Source organism: Macrotis lagotis, chromosome 1 (genome assembly GCF_037893015.1).
Source record: "Macrotis lagotis isolate mMagLag1 chromosome 1, bilby.v1.9.chrom.fasta, whole genome shotgun sequence".
Classification (NCBI taxonomy): domain Eukaryota; kingdom Metazoa; phylum Chordata; class Mammalia; order Peramelemorphia; family Peramelidae; genus Macrotis; species Macrotis lagotis.
Window position 1 is genome coordinate 584431106 of NC_133658.1, and position 17165 is coordinate 584448270.

Here is a 17165-nt window from a genome sequence, read left to right on the forward strand (position 1 = left end):
TTACAAATAGTTCTGTTGCCATTTTTATCAGAAGTTGGAGTTTTGACTTCTTCAAGCTCTGATTGAAAAATATAACAAAAAGATATTTAAGAGTCAAGCTTTTTTAGCAAATCTTAAACTGCTTTTGTGATAGAATATTGTTTTAGAGATAGTAAAAATATTTGTTTTGAATTTAATAAATTATGTTTTCTCATTAAGAAATTGCCCATACCACATAAGAAAAATAGTTATACAATTGAAGCTTTAATCAGCTTTAGAGTCATAGATTTTTAGACCTGGAATGGTTCCTTGGAATATTCTAATCCAAGTCATTGATTTTAGAGATGTGGAACCTGAAAGCTGGAGGAAGTGAAGTTGCCCAAAGTTATAGACTTAGTTAAAGACAAAGCTAAAAACAGAACACGGTACTACTATATTGTGACAGACTGTGTGCTATGGGTTTCATTCATTTTCCCCCCATTCTTTATTCCAAATCTGTATAAGTGCTAAATGATAACAAAATGAATAATAAAATTGTCACAGTATAAAAAAATTAAGACAAAACTAAGGGTGATGATAAACAAAAATGGATTTTAAAATCTCTAATAATCCACCGTTAGCTGTGAAAGTTAAACTATAAAGGGAAATATAATTTAATTTACTCATTTACAAAAATAGCAGTGGGCAGGAATGATTTACTGTGATAAATAAGCATAAAGACATTAGAATGAAAGTGTTATGGCTTGTAAAGATCTTTATATGTATTATCTTATTTGATCATTTGATCTTCACAACAACCTAATGAGATAAATAGTATTATTCTCATTTAACAGATAAGGAAACTGATACTGCAAGAAGTTAAGTGACGACCCTATAGTCACAAAGCTAATAACTGAGAGAGAAGCTGAATGTTCTTGGTTCTATTTAACTCTAATACTTTATTCATCAAACAAAATGAATTTAATAGAATGAAAAATGGCTAGATAAATATTTCTACATATACACAGAATTAATTACTACTGAAATTTTATTTAAGTGCTATAAGACAATGTTTTTATTCAAAAAGGTATCACTACTGAAACCATTCAGTTTAACTTTAAAAAAATTACTAACATATTAAATTTGACATCTTTAATAAATCTAAAATATATCTGATACTAGACAATAATAATCTGTCATGTTTTGGGAAATGACTGACCAGGAAATGCCAGCCCTGGAAAATGTTCACATTAAGGATGGATTACTTTCCACAGCATTTTGGTGTTTTAGTTAGTAGTTTTGGTTAATACTGAGGTTACCTAGCCCAATACTTTACCCTTTTCCCTGACTGTTATCTACCATTTTAATTCTTTTGGTAATAGATTTTCTAGAAAAAAGGAATATACTTAGCTAATTTACAATCTGAGAATTCTCTCTGGATTTACCTTTTAGTGTCTTATTATGTGCAAAATATAATCAAATGTTCATTGTAATATCTATAGATAGCTGAAATATCATAAGATTCCTTCTTTTCATAGAAAAAAAGTCTCATGTCTAAGTAAAAAAAAACTCATTTTCAAAAAGATGGATGCCTTACTTTTGTAGCACATTTTCCTCCGTTTGAAATTTAAAACTGTGAAATTTTTTGAAGAATTTATTGTCAGGTTGAGTTGCATTAGTACCATTATCTCAGAATCTACTTTTCCAGTGCAGGAAAGTTCAACGCGAAATACTGTTAAAAAAAAAACATTAGAAGTTAAGTCACATAAATAAACAACTGAAAAAAACAACAAAAGTTAAAGATGAACCTTCAGTAATTAGAAAAATGTACTGCAAAATATCATTAAAAGTAATTCATTTTTTCCATTTCTTTTTCCATTTTCCAGCTACATAACAGTAGTTTTCAACATTTATTTTTACATTTTTCTTCTCCCTCCCTCCCTTCCCTCTCCCCTCTCTCTGATAGAAAGAACAGGCTCTATATATCTATAACCATACTAAACATAGATCCATATTAATCATGTTGTGAAAAAAGAATCACATCAAAACAGAAGAAAAAATTAGAGAAGAAAAAATTACATAATTCATAAAACAACTTTACTTAAAAATTAAAGATGGTAAAATATGGTCTGCATTCAGACTCTATGGTTCCTGATCTGGATGGTAATCTCCATCACAAGTCCTCTGATGGTGTCTTTGATTATCATACTACAGAAATATCAAGTCCATCATAGTAGAGCATCACTCCATGTTATTGTTAATGTGTAGAATGTTCTTCTGGTTCTGCTCATTTCATTCAGCATTAGTTCATGCAAGTCTTTACATGCTATTCTGAAGTCCCATTCCTCATGATTTCTTATAGAACAGTAGTGTTCCGTCACATACATATACCACAATTTGTTCAGCCATTCTCCAATTGAGGGGCCTCCCCTCAATATTCAATTCTTTGCCATTATGAAAAGAATTGCTATAATATTTTTGTACAAATGATTTATTCCTTTTTTTCATAATCTCTTTGGGATACAGACCTAGTAGTGGTAGGGCTGGAGTATAGTTTTATCCCCCTTTGGGCATATTTCCAAATTGTTCTCCAAAAAAGTTGGATCAGTTCACAACTCCACCAACAGTTCATAAGTGTTCATTTTCTCACATCCCCTCCAATACTGATCATTTTTCTTTTTAGTCATATTGGTCAATCTGATAGGTGTGAGGTAAGAAGTACCTCAGAGTGCTTTAATTTGCATTTCTCTAATCCATAATGATTTAGAGCATTTTTTCATATGACTCTAGATAGCTTCAATTTCTTCATCTGAGAATTCTTTTCATATTCTTTGACCATTTATCAACTGAGAAATGAGTTGTAGTCTCATAAATTTGACTCAGTTCCTTATACATTTTAGAAAAGAGTCCTTTGTCAGAAACACTAGTTGTAAAAAATCATTTTCCAGTTTACCTCATTACTTTAGATAAAAGTAATTTAAAACTGACTAAATCAATATGAATTTTGAGCTGCACATGGTAAATATAGAAATTCATTTTATCAACAAGCACATGTTAAGTATCTACAAGTCAGTCACTGAAGTGAAAAAAAACATAACAGTCCTTGCCTTCAAGAGACAGGTCACATTCTTTTTGAGGGGAAGCACCAATTAATAAAATCAACAAGAATTTATTAAGTAAGTGCCTGCTAGGTGCTGGGGATATAAATTCAAAGAAGGAGCTTATATATTGATGTACATATGCAAGTTTAATACAGCATAAATATGAAGTTAATATGAAAATATAAACACCATAAAATAAGTGAATAAATATCTACAAATTGTTAAATGCAAGGTAGTTATATTTAAGAAAAAAAAGTTTATATTTTAGCCTAGAAGAAGCAGGAGCTACTAGAGTTTGCTGAGTAGCAGAGTCATATGAACCAATTAGCACTTGAAGGAAAATTACTTTGGCAGCAGCGTGGAAGATGGAACTTGAGACAATCTGGGCAAAAGGTGATAAAGGTGAACTAAAGTGCTATTTTTTCCATGTTGAATGTAGAGAAGAAATAATATAAGAGAGAAATTGTAAAGGTAGAAGTAAGATTTAATTTCTGATTGCTAAGGTGAGATGTGTGAATGTGTCATGATTACAGCATATACAGAGATACCTGAATATTCAAAGTAAACATAAAACATACAAAATAAATGCAAAATATTTTCAGGAGGAGAGAAGCTCAGGCCTAGGGGAGGAAAAAATCAAGACAAATGTAAAATTTATGGGCTGGTAATGCTAATCAAAAATGGTCACATTCCACAAAATCCTTTTTTTTTTCTTTTTTGACATGGCAATGGGATTAAGTGGCTTGCCCAAAGCCACACAGCTAGGTAATTCTTAAGTGCCCAAGGCCGAATTTGAATTCAAGTCCTCCTGACTCCAAGGCCAGTGCTCTATCCACTGCACCACCTAGCTGCCCCCCACAACATCCTTTGTGAAGATGGTAGGATATTTTTTCTTCTTCTGTACATAAATAAACTAAGGCTTAGAAAAGTTCATAATATAGGATTTATCTGATAGCCATTGAAAGAGTTTCAAAGTCCTTTTATACTTTATAAGTTATAGTACTTCATTATAGAATTGCCTGAGACCTAGGTCTTGTTGCATAATGTGTTAATTTTAATGTCTTTGGAGGTTGAAGGAAGTAAGCAAACTACAAATTACTGGTTTCAGCTCTGAAATTTCTGTTATTCATTTTTTTAAGAAAGATTTTATTTATTTTGAGTTTTACAATTCTTTCAACTATTCTTGCTTCCCTCCCCCCCCCACCCCACACAGAAGGCAGTCTGTTAGACTTTACATTGTTTCCATGGTGTACACTGATCTAAGTGGAATGTGATGAGAGAAATCATAACCTTAAGGAAGAAAAATAAAGCATAAGAAACAGCAAAATTACATAATGAGATAACTTCCCCCCCCCCCCCAATTGAAGTCTTTGTACAAACTCCACATTTCTTTCTCTGGATACAGATGGTATTCTCCATTGCAGATATCTGCTATTCATTTTTACCATTGAATAAATAAATAAAATAGACTTCTAGTTTATATTATATGTTATATATTTATAGTATAGTGTTAGACCTGGTAAGACTAAGTCATCTTTCTTATTTTTTTCCATTAATTTCCTTCTTGACTTTTTGTTCTTTCAGAGGAATTTTGCTATTATTTATAGCTCTATAAAATAATTTCTTGGTAGTTGATTGATATGACACTGAATACATAAATTAATTTAGGTAGAATACTACTATCTTTAATGAAAAAATTACTCACCTGATAAAGTGCGTGGGACTTCCCCTTGAATAGAAATGTTGACCTGGGGCATGTCCATAGCCACAGGATTGTCTATATGGAATCCCAGTTTATATTCAACCTATAAGAGAGATAGAATATAGAAATAATCTAAGTGATAAAGTGAGAGACAGCAACACTTCAAATTTACTTTACTTTGGAAATGAATAAGTCATTCATTCATACAAACTAAAACAGTCAAAAAAGATGTCAGTGTTCAAAACTTAACTAAATGAAAAATTATTCCATGTTCTGAGTAGAAGAGATATTTATTTTGGTATGATATAATATCCAGTAAAACCTCAATTATACAAGCCTGAGAAAAATAGTAACCTCAATTATCTGACACCACAATAAAGACTCACAAAAACAACATAGAAATATCAAAAAGGATGTGATAGAATTTATTAATTCACTGACAAAAAGAAATGTTCATTGGTTCATCAAGGCCAGTAAAGTCCCAAATTAATTCAGTCTCAAAAATAAAAGGAGATGTGGGGAGAGGGATGGGGGAGGACTCTTGGCAATGAATGAAGAAAGCATTTTAAATAAACATCATAAGCAAGGCACTATGCTAAGTAGGGGTGATACAAATGGAAAACTAAGCCAGGTACCCGCTCTAAGAAGTTCACATTCCAATGGGGGGAGATACAGAAGGTTTTAGCTCCAAATGAGATGTAATGGTTCCATGATCCTTAGGGGCAACTGCAAAGCAGAGGGTCATGGGGTCTTCTTTAATATCATTTCCATATCTGTTTCTGATGCTGAACCATTTAACAGTGTCAAAGACTTTGATGACAAGAATTTCTTTCCTGGCTCTTCAGGAACAGATACCAGGCTATATCTTCCCTTCATAAATTCTTCCCTTCTCCTGAGGTAAATTATTCCTTAGCTCTCCTAATCTGTTTATGGTTTATCACCTTTTAAGTCTAAATCCAGTAACCATTTTGATTTTATCTTGCTATAGGATTTGAGATGGAGCCTATGCCTAGCTTCTGCCATACTATATTCCAGTTTTCCCCAGTAGTTTTTGTCAAATAGTGAGTTCTTAACTCAGAAACTGGAATCTTTGAGTTTATTATAGTTATTTATGACTAGGTCTTATGTACCTAAACCACTTCACTGATCCACCACTCTTTTTTAGTACCAAACAGTACCAAATTTAATGACTGCCACTTTATAATATAGTGTTAAATCTGGTAAGACTAAGTCATCTTACTTTGCATTTTTTTCATTAATTCCCTTCTTGACCTTTTGTTCTTTCAGAGGAATTTTGCTATTATTATTTATAGCTCTATTAAAAAAATTGGTAGTTGATTGGTATGAAACTGAATACATAAATAAATTTTGGTAATTTTTATTTTATTAGCTCGGCTTACCCATAAGCAATTGATATTTTTCCAATTGTTTAGACTTTGTATGAAAAGTATTTTGTAACTGTGCTAATATATTTCCTAGTCAGCAGGCTGACTCTCAAATATTTTATTATCTACAGTGAGTTTGAATAGAATTTTTCTTTCCATCTCTTGTTCCTGGGCTTTGTTAAAAGAAAAGAGGGTAACTAAAGCTTGTTTTTAATAGAGATCATTTCAGAAAGCAAAACAGTTAAGTAATGCAAGACAGTTTTGAAAAGCAACATGCTCAATTTATTATACTTTTTAAAGGTACGCTGTATGTAAAAGACTCACAGTAATTTCATGTGATCTTTTTCTGTTCTAGTTTTTACAAGGAACTGTTCTTTTTTAGATAGGAGTACCTGAGTTTAAATTCGGCCTCAGACACTTAATAATTACCTAGCTGTGTGGCCTTGGGCAAGCCACTTAACCCCACTGCCTTGCCAAAAAGCCTAAAAACAAACAAACAAGCAAAATGAATACCTAGGAGGTCAAGCAATCTCAAAAACCATGAAACTGATAAGAGATATCTATTCAAGAAAGTAGAGAATCAAGTCCTTGAGTGTCATGGTACTATGTTTAAAAACTTTTTAAAAATTTTGTTGAAATTCTGTGGAAAAAATATAGGCTCTTTTAAAACAGGCTTTCCGGCAGGGCTATGTCAGAGATAAGTTTGTAACTTATTTAAAATCAAATTAAATTTAGCTCTAAGTAAATGTACTGAAAGGACTGACATTAAGGGTCTGTTCCTTAGGGTATATGCAATATTCTTGGCAGGCTGCCAATATGCATAAGGCTAGAGGAGCATGCTTCCAGAAATCTGTGACATAGGGGTCTCTTATCTCCCCTACTTTGGGTTATAAGAACTATTAAAGTCTTTTAAAAAATGGATGCTAAAACAAAACTGAGTGCAAATACAAATGATTCAAATCACAAACTCTCAATCTCTTCTCGGGTGGTTTCAAAGTGGGAAGGAAGAAAAAATGCTATGGGGTTTAAAGTGAGCAGAGATACAATGCCATCCTTATCTCCTTTATCCCCAAAGTGACTATGAATGCAGGACATCTTTTTTTTTTTGACTGTATATATTTTTTCTGATGTTAGGAAAATGAATATTCAAGAAGTAAGAGGTGTAAGGGACAGACATTAAGAATTTTGAGTTTCAAAATAGTAGAAGACCCATCAAAAGTCCCCTCAATACTCAGGGCCAGTAACTGAGTCTGGTGAAGACTCTGTCTAGAGAAACAACCTGCTAACCTGCTTGACTCAATTCAACCATGAAACAAGCAGGCAGTCAAAGCATTAGTTTTTAAAAGCAAGGATGCTATTAGTTCATACTCCCCTCAGAAATGAAATCAGTGAGGAATTCTAAAAAGAGAAATAAGAACTCTCCAAGCCAGCACAAACTCTGACTTTTGTTTGGGGAGTGAATGGACCTTATAAGAACCTCTAAGAACAAGTCAACCCTCATTAGGACACTAAGAACCAAATGGATGTGCAGAGGGGAAAATGTGCCCCAGTTGAGGGAGTTAAATGTTCTAACTGCTATACCTTCTCAATATATATATACCCCTCTGTACCCCTTTAACAAGTTGATTTATTTTGAAGAAGTAGTAACTGGCAGATTAATATGGGGAGGGGCATACCAGAGATGGGCTCCTGACAGTACTAAAGTCCCTCCCCAAAATATCTCAGGGAAAAAGGAGTCAATTAGCCACATTCTGGAGACATGACTATCTAGTTCAAGTCCCCACTGATTGGTGGGGACCCATAGCCTGCACCACACTTGTTCACTTGTCTTTTTTGTAAGGTAAACTGGAAAGTTAACTTGCTTCTTTTTAAGAGAGAAAAAGTTCACTCAGGGGTTTATATTTTCAGCAGTGATTTCCTATATTATTTCACTTTTTGCTTGTCCTTCATGCAGTAGACAGACACATGGAAGGAAATGGCTAATAGTATAGAAAGGATTAGCCTCCAAAGAAAGAACTAAGGGATAAAACCACTCCAAGACCTGCCAAGCTTAAATGAAATTCAAGGAGACAGAACAAGTCTCAAAGTCAATTTCACTCAGTTCAATTTAGAAAAGAACCCTAACCAAAGTCTAGGAATAGCAAGGTTAAAATTAGTCTGTGTGTCTTTACATATTACTATGCACTATAATTAGGTATAATTTAGTATTTAGGAAAATTAAATGTTCTAAGTGTGCTGCATAAATAGCTTTAAGAGAGTATTACTTGAAAGTTATGTTTGGTTATTATATTTTATGCATGTTTTTTTTTTTAAAAAGTATAGTTTAAAACAGCTCTCAGACACATTTCATAATTTGGATCCTATGAACAAAACCAAAAAGACCTGCTACCACCTGCTGGCAGCATAACCCCATTGCAAGAAAGGTGGTTAAGGCTAGAAAGAAGACCCAAACCCACAAAGTTAGAAAACAATATTACATAATATGGTTAGCTGGCTGGTTTTTGTCCTTCATTATCAAAGACCACCAAATTGACATCACTATTTTTGAGATAAGTAACAGTACGTCCGACCGATCAGCCCAATACAATCTTGGAATGCTCTAACACAGATCAGGCACAAATAGACCATGTGAACACCTGGGTTGGGTACTCTAAACTTAGTATATCACATTTCCTTTGAGCTGCTTTAATTCTGTCTTCCTCACAGAGTGCAGCACCCTCACTAATGAGGGGTCCTGTGCCAGTGTCTCCCATGCTGTACAATCAATTCCAAAATTCTTAAGAGAGATCATCAGGATGTCCTGGTATCACTTCTTCTGACCCCCTTATGAGCGCTTGTGTTGAGTTCTCCATAAAATAGTTTTTTGGGGCAGGCATACATCAGGTATTGTAACAATGTGAAAGCCCATCGTAGTTGCATTCCTTATTATAACGTTTGAATATGCTAGGTAGTTTAGCTCAAGAAAAGACTTCAGTGTCTGGTATCTTCTCCTGCCAGGTGATCTTCAGAATTTTCCTAAGACAATTTAAATGGAAGCTATTCAGTTTCCTGATCTGGTGCTGGTAGACTGTCTCGGTTTCACAGGTATAGAGCAATGAGGTCAGCACATCGGCTATGTAGACCTTCATTGTGATAGTCAGTTCAATACTTCTCTCCCACACTTTCTTTCAGAGTCTCCCAAATACTGAGCTAGCTCTGGCAATGAGAGGTTCAACCTAATTGTCAATGTGTACCTCTCTGGAAAGGACACTGCCAAGGGGAGTGAACTTGTCCATAGTAATCAAAATTTCTCCATTTGCTGTAATTGATGATTCCACAGAGGGATAGTGGTGCTGGCTGATGGAGCTGATGGAGGTTTTCTTGGTGATAATTGTTAAGACCAAAATGAGCACAAGCAGCAGAGAATCAATCCATACTTCGTTGCATCTCAGCTTCAGAGGCTGCGTTGAGTGTAGTCATCTGCAAACAGAAGATCATGCACCAACACTTCCTTTACTTTAGTCTTGGCTTGTAGTCTTTACAAGTTGAAGAATTTGGCATCAGTGCAACAGCTGACCTTGAGGCCACATTCATCCTCAGTGAAGGTTTTGATAACATGGCTGAAAACATCATGCTTTTTTAAAAAGTACGGGAGCAAGGACACATGTACTAGTGACTGGGAAATCTTGAGAGCATTGTCCACTATCCAGAACCCAGGCATGCACGCTGTCATGAACTGACATACAATATTGATGAACTTCTCTGGACAACCAAATTTGGTTATAATTTTCCATAATCCTCATGACTGACAGTATCAAAAGCCTTGGTCAGATCTACAAATGTATACAGATCTCTCTTCTGTTCCTGGCATTTTTCCTGGAGTTGTTGGGCAACAAACACCATATGGATTGTTCTACAACCCTTTCTGAAGCCACACTGGCTCTCAGGGAACTGATCATCTTCTAGGTGAAGGATCAGCCTATTGAGGACAATTCTGGCAAGAATCTTACCAGCAATGACTAAAAGAGGGAAAAACCCCTGAGACTGTCACAGGACAATCTATTCCCTTTACAGAGATGGACGATGGAGGCATCCTTGAATTCCTGGGGGATAACCTCCTCATGCCATCTAACCTGGAAAATTTCAGTCAGTTTTTGGATGAGCAAAGAACCCCCCACCTTAGAGATCTCAGCTGTAATAGAATCAGCACCAGGTGCTTTGTCACTTAAGGGAGCTTAACGGTATTCAAAACCTCTTCTTCAGTTGGAAATTCAGCTAGGGACTGATTGACTTCAACTTGAGGTAAATGGTCATTGCTTCTGCTTTGATTGATGATGGTCTGTTAAGAATACTATGGGGGTGGCTAGGTGGCAGCGCAGTGCACAGAGCACCGGCCCTGGAATCAGGAGCACCTGAGTTCACACCCGGCCTCAGACATACTTAATAAACTTAATAATTACCTAGCTGTGTGGCCTTGGGCAAGCCACTTAACCCCATTTGCCTTGCAAAAACCAAAAAAAAAAAAAGAATACTATGGAAATATTCAGCCCAGCTCTCTAGGATCAAGTCCCTATCTTGATCAATGTGGATTCATCAAGCACTGAGTGGTTGAGATGCACCATATGCCTTTGGCCCATAAATGGCCTTCAGAGCATCATAAAAGCATTTTGGTTTGTTACTGTCTGCATAAAACTGAATTCCCTCTGCCTTCTTACTAAGCCTAGAGTCCTGCATCTCTCAAAGCTTTGCTGTACTTTATTTTTGATGGAATTAAATGCTGTCTTCTTAAAAACAGATGAACTAGGGGGCAGCTGGGTGGCACAGTGGATAGAGCACCAGCCTTGGAGTCTGGAGGCCCTGAGTTCATATCCAGTCTCAGACACTTAATAACCGCCTAGCTGTGTAACCTTGGGCAAGTCACTTAACCCCAATGCCTTAAATTTTAAGAAAAATGGATGAACTATCCTGCTGGTAAAACCTGTGGAAATCTTGTTTTTTCAATATACTACACCATCTTACAGAACAAAACAAAAACTTATCATAAAGATTACCACATTAGAAAAAGTTAAGTTATGTTCAGGATGTTCTATTTAGTAGAAAAGAAAATATGCAGAATATTTTATCATAAAATAGCAGAGAACTCTAGAGCTACGTGTCAAATTCACACATCCACTCTGGTCAACCTGGAGCAGCAAAACTACCTGGGGGAGGAGTTTGAATCAGATTAAATGCAACTGAGAAATGCTTAACAAAATAAAAACAATATAACAGATAATATTAATTTGTATTTTTTTAATTCAATAAATGTTAGCAGGGATCTTTCTGAATTCAACAATGCTGATCTAGACCAACCATCTCATTTTACAAATAAGAAAATTAGGTCTAGCATATCCAGAGAAGCTTACATAGATAAGGAAAGTCACAGAGGTGATATTCAAACTCAGATCCATTAGCTAAAAATCCAGTATTCTTTCCACTGCTCCAAAAAGGACCACTATAAACAAGAGTTAAAACATACAACAACAAAAATTCAATATGAAAAAAATTAGTAAGCCTCCAATAAGCCAGAAAAAGTTAGCCAGAACTAAGTTCTCAAACATACTAGTTGCTACAAAGTTTTCTGCATTACAAATAGTAAAATATCATTTATTACTAATTTTCCTTTAAAAATAAAATTTCAGGGGCAGCTAGGTTGCACAGTGGATAGAACACTAGTCCTCCAATCAGGAGTACCTGAGTTGAAATCCAACCTTAATTAATTGCCTAACTGTGTGACCTTGGACAAGTCACTTTAACCTTATTGTCTTAAATGAATAAAATTTTAAAAATATGTAACTTACTGAAGAAGGGAAAGGGAAAATAGGTTTCTCTGAACATAAATATGCTATACGAAAAACTTGTTTGGCATGAATAAATCCATTCTGAAAATAAATCCAGGAATATTTAGCATAACTATTTCTGAATTAAAATATTAAACATTTTTTCTTACCTAATGATATGCATTTTATTTTCTTAAGTATAACCATTAAAGTTTTCAACAAAAAGTTATCATGAAATTATAACAAACTGCCTAAATTTCCACATTACTTTAGCACATTAGACAGGAAGACAAGGGAGAGAGAAAACATTTATTCTATCATCCTGGACTATTCTATTTCCTTTCATCTTAACCAATTCACAGTCCTCTCCTTTCCTTCTTTTATTTCTACTTTTCTTTTTATGCTTAAATGGAGATCCTGGTTGTAGGTACTCTACTAGCCTCTAGTCCTGAGGGAACCAAGAGGGAAAGGGGATTCACATTTGGGATCATACCAAATCAGGAGATTCAGAAAGTGGGTTGGTTCTTTTACACAATGACTAATAGATTCTCTCAAATTTTACTTTGTCCTCTGAGTCTAACAGTTCCAAGGCTGTTTTCTTTTTACCAATTCATAATATATAGTAGCTACATTTTCTTTTTAGATGTTTCTTGGAGTCCAGGATGGGGGACAAGTTGTGCTTTCTCAAATCTTATGAGTTCAAATTTCAACTCAGATTCTTTTTGTAAAAAATCATGACCTCCCTGGACTTCCTCTTCTGTAAAATGAGGTTACCACGTAGAAGACACTTAATACATGTTTGATGATTTAAAATATTGTTGTTGGTTTCTAAATCTATAATTTTTAAATAACTTCCTTATCCTTCTAAAACCAGAAAGGGCCTAGAGAGGGAAAGGGATCATCTAGTTCAAGCCCCTCATTTTGCCCAGAAAGAACTGAAAGTCAGACAAGTGGATGACTAAAATGTGATGACTGAGGTCATGCATATATATTAAGTGTCTGAACTAGGGAACCCAATTCGTATAGTTCTAGGTCTAGACACAGAGACAGCACACTGAAATAGAACCTCAGAGTCAATCTGATCTATATCCTTTTCACATTAAAAACAAGAAAGGTTGTGACTTGCCCAAGGTAACATACTAATGCCAGAGAGGGAATTAGGAAATAACTTCTCTCACTCAGATCTATATACTTTCCACTATATCACTGCAAATCCTGTTTTCCACTGCACTATACTGACACTTCTGGGGACCATCTCTAGTCATCCTGATCTATATCTTGTCACTGGACTCAGCTCTGGATGAGAAGAGTGAGGTTCCTTGACTTTGCACAGCCCTGCTTCACTTAAATTCAATTCACTTTCAAATCATGGCATTATCTTCCTGATATCATGGTCTCTTTGAGAATGATGGACAAACAACAATCTGTGCACAACAGAAGCTGCCCCCTGGAGATGGTAAGTGGGTCTTTCCTTCCTTTCTCCCTTCTTTCCCTTTCTTTCTCTTCTTCTATCCCTTCATCCCTGCTCTCCCCTCTTCTCTCCTTTCCTTCCCTATCCTCTCCTCACCTCCCCTCTGTTCCCTCACACCTTCTCTCCTCCCCTACTCTCCTGATCACACATGGAATAATACCCTTTCTTAAGGTACTCTGCCCCCCAAAAATATAAAATTTGACCACTGAAACATCACAAGATATCTTCAGGTTTAAGGGCTAGATTTCTTCTCTAAGGACCATGCCTGAAACCCAAATCACTCTAATTCTTATTGAGTGGCCAACAACAGATACTAACCCAAGATTCTCTTGGTCATTGTTTGGGATCTGATAGCTCAGACTGAATGAAAAGAGCAATTGTTCCTGTTTTGAGCAGAAACCTTGAGGGTCTTCCCCTCCTGGAACTGACTGGTGTTTTTTTTTTTTTTGACTAGATAAAAGAGATCATTTCTTACCTAGCATTAATCACTAAATGGGCATTGTTTAGTAAAACTGAGACCTGGGGGGGCAGCTAGACAGCAAATTACCTAGCCATGTGGCCTTTGGTAAGCCACTTAACCCCACTGCCTTGCAAAACAAAACAAAACCAAAAAAAAACCACCCTAAAATAAAATAAAACTGAGACCTGGGAAACTTAGTTTAAGAAGGTCAAAGTCTCCCACTGCATCAAGGGTCATCTCCAGTCAACCGGTTCCATAACATGCCACTGGACTTAGTTGGCTCCAGAGTGAGAGAGTGAGGCTGGTGACTTTGCATAGCTCTGCCTCACTTAAATCCGATTCACTTGCATGTCATGACATAAAGGACAAACAACCACAATCTTATAACTCACAGCAACTAGAACCAGTTACAGATAGTTTTTGGTCCTACTGGCTTAAATGGTTAACCTGGGGCTCCATTAACTTTTTTTTTTAATATTTTGATAACTATTTCAACATAATTTATTTTCTTTTGGAATCCTCTGTATTTTATATATTTAAAAATATTCCAAGGGGCGCCTAGGTGGTGCAGTGGATAAAGCACTGGCCCTGGAGTCAGGAGTACCTGGGTTCAAATGCGTCTCAGACACTTAATAATTACCCAGCTGTGTGGCCTTGGGCAAGCCACCTAACCCCATTTGCCTTGCAGAAACCTAAATATATATATATATATTTATATTCCAAGAAGGGATCCATATACTTCACCAGATTGCCCAAGGGGTCCATGAGATACCCAAAAGGTCAAGAACTCCTATGCTTACAGTTCTCAGAAGGACCCTTGTCTGTGACAAATTATTTGAAGGATGATTAAAAGACAAACAGAATGAGGAGATCCTTTGACAGATTGCATAATGGCTACATTTCAATTCATCTCAAACAGCATGGAAGACTTTATCTAAACTAAATTTTAATTATCTGGTCAATTATTTATCACCTCCCTGATGTCATGGCTTTTCTCAAGAGCAAAGGAAAGAAACATCATGTATTTATGACCAACTATTTGAAATTCCATAAAATTTAGTCTTATCTTTCACAAATTTTCATTACATGAGACAGTTGTAATGTGATTTGAGATTCATTCCTAGCCTCAATTTCTTTCTCTTTGAATAATTCTTCTACTTATAATAGAATCAAAGAATGATGAAGTTGGAATTTCATTTTCCCATTCTTTCATTAGACAAGCTTTTTACTGAATGTCTGTGTAAACTACTAGAAAGGATAAAATTAAGTAAACAGTCCCTATCTCTCCAAACTTGTAATTTAGTTGGGGAAAACAATTCTTATACACAAATAACATAAGACAACTCTCTCTCTCTCTATATATATATATATACACACACACACACACACACACACACACACACATATTTAAATATATCTCACAAGTGCTCAAATGGTTAATAAAGGTATTCATTTTGAAAATATTCTTTACATAATTATGTATGCAATATGATATCTCTTCCATTAGAATATAACTGCTTCTTGAAAGCAGGAACTTTCTTTTTGTCTTTGTAACTGCAGAATTTGGTACCTAGAAGGAGACATTTAATCAATGCTCATTTATTGATATAGATGAGACATAAGCTCTCTCTTCAGAACACTAATGTCTGGGACCACCAGGTGGTAGCAGAGAGTTAGAGCTTCATAGTACTGGACCCAGAAAAATTTGATTTCTAATTACTGTACCTATTAATACTTATAAGATTATTTTATACAGCCATTTACACAGTCAAGGATATCTCTATATAATTTACCTATATAAAAATAAATTGTTAAGGCTTAAACTTCAATCAGATTCTGATCAATAATAATGAACCCTCATCAAGTGGTCCCATGGATTCAGATTTGAGCTATTTAAAATTATAATTATGTAAAATATGGCAATTTGTTCCAGTCCAATGGAAATATGTAGTGCAAATTTGAATAATGTGACCATATGACTGTTTGCACTAATAGCAGTATTACCTAACTGCTATCTTTTTTTTAGGTTTTTTTGTGAGGCAAATGGGGTTAAGTGGCTTGCCCAAGGTCACACAGCTAGGTAATTTATTAAGTGTCTGAGGTCTGTTTTGAACTACGGTACTCCTGACTCCAGTGCTGGCGCTCTATCCACTACGCCACCTAGCCACCCCCCAACTGCTATCTAATATTTAATTTTGTGGATATAATGCTTGAGTGTGAATATATAAATATATATGTATATATTTATGTATATAAATGTCCTATTTATATAGTATATATTGCATATACTGTATATTGTATATATTGTAATAGATATATGATGTCTTCCACCTTCAATTATAGGCATACTTGGACTGGTAGTTTTTTTAATTGCTTACCTAGTGTTTAGCACACAATAAGTAGGAACTTAATAAATATGAGAACATATCACCCACCCAACTATACCCTTCCTCAAAGAAGGGAAGCATTATGGAATGGAATTCTACATATACTTGATTCTTGTTTTGGTTAATTTTTAATGAACTGATGTTTTTCCTTTTTTTTTGGTCCTTTTTTTAAAACAGTATATAGCTCTCTGGGTAGTAGTGGGATATACTGGGAAATAAGCATGACATAAAAACAAATTACATCAATAAAATTTTGCACAATTATCAAAAGTCATGTGGAAGCAAATTTAGTAAATAAAATGACCACCCCGAGTAACAATTTTAAGTCTAGAAAAAAATAAATTTCCATAAAATACCAAATTCATTTTCTTATATAACTTATACTTGGCTCTGAAGATAATTCTGAAAGGGGAATTCCAATGTGACAAAGCAGGAGCATCTATCTTACTGCTGTAGTTCTAAACAATAGTTACAGACTCACCTATTTCTAAGCAGCACTTAGTTAATAAGTATTTAGTGCCCACCATGTGCCAGGCACATTGCTGAGAAATGGGAATACGAAAAGAGGCAAAAGACAGTCCCTGCCCTCCAGGAGTTCACAATCTAATGCTATATACTAGCAGTCACTATTACGGCAGGAGATAGGGACTATGGGAGAAGGGGTTCCAGTAGCACACTGGCAAATTCAAGATGGAGTTTGCTCCACAGGCCGGACAGTGATGGCACTAGCAACTTGGAGGAGGAATGAGGATGCTTGAGCAGTCAGTTAAGGAAGATATAGTTCAGAAGAAGCAGGAAATTTGGATGCATATAGCAGTGATAGGATGGAGTCAATTCCAATGACATGGAGCAACTAAGTAAAGTTAAAGGGTAGCAAAATGAAGTTAGCTCTTGTAGAGAGAT

At 35.3% G+C, this 17165-nt stretch overlaps 1 protein-coding gene across 3 annotated transcripts in view; it reads right to left on the reverse strand.

Annotated features, from left to right (window-relative positions):
* The window catches only part of RYK (receptor like tyrosine kinase), a 104383-nt gene that overhangs the window by 52986 nt on the left and 34232 nt on the right, over window positions 1-17165 (reverse strand). For all 3 annotated transcript variants that reach the window (XM_074214808.1, XM_074214807.1, XM_074214809.1), the window contains exons 3-5: window positions 4765-4864; window positions 1556-1690; window positions 5-58 (exon numbers count right to left, since the gene is read on the reverse strand). In XM_074214808.1, coding sequence (XP_074070909.1) covers window positions 5-58; window positions 1556-1690; window positions 4765-4864 — 289 coding nt within the window. The remainder of the gene's footprint in view (window positions 1-4; window positions 59-1555; window positions 1691-4764; window positions 4865-17165) is intronic.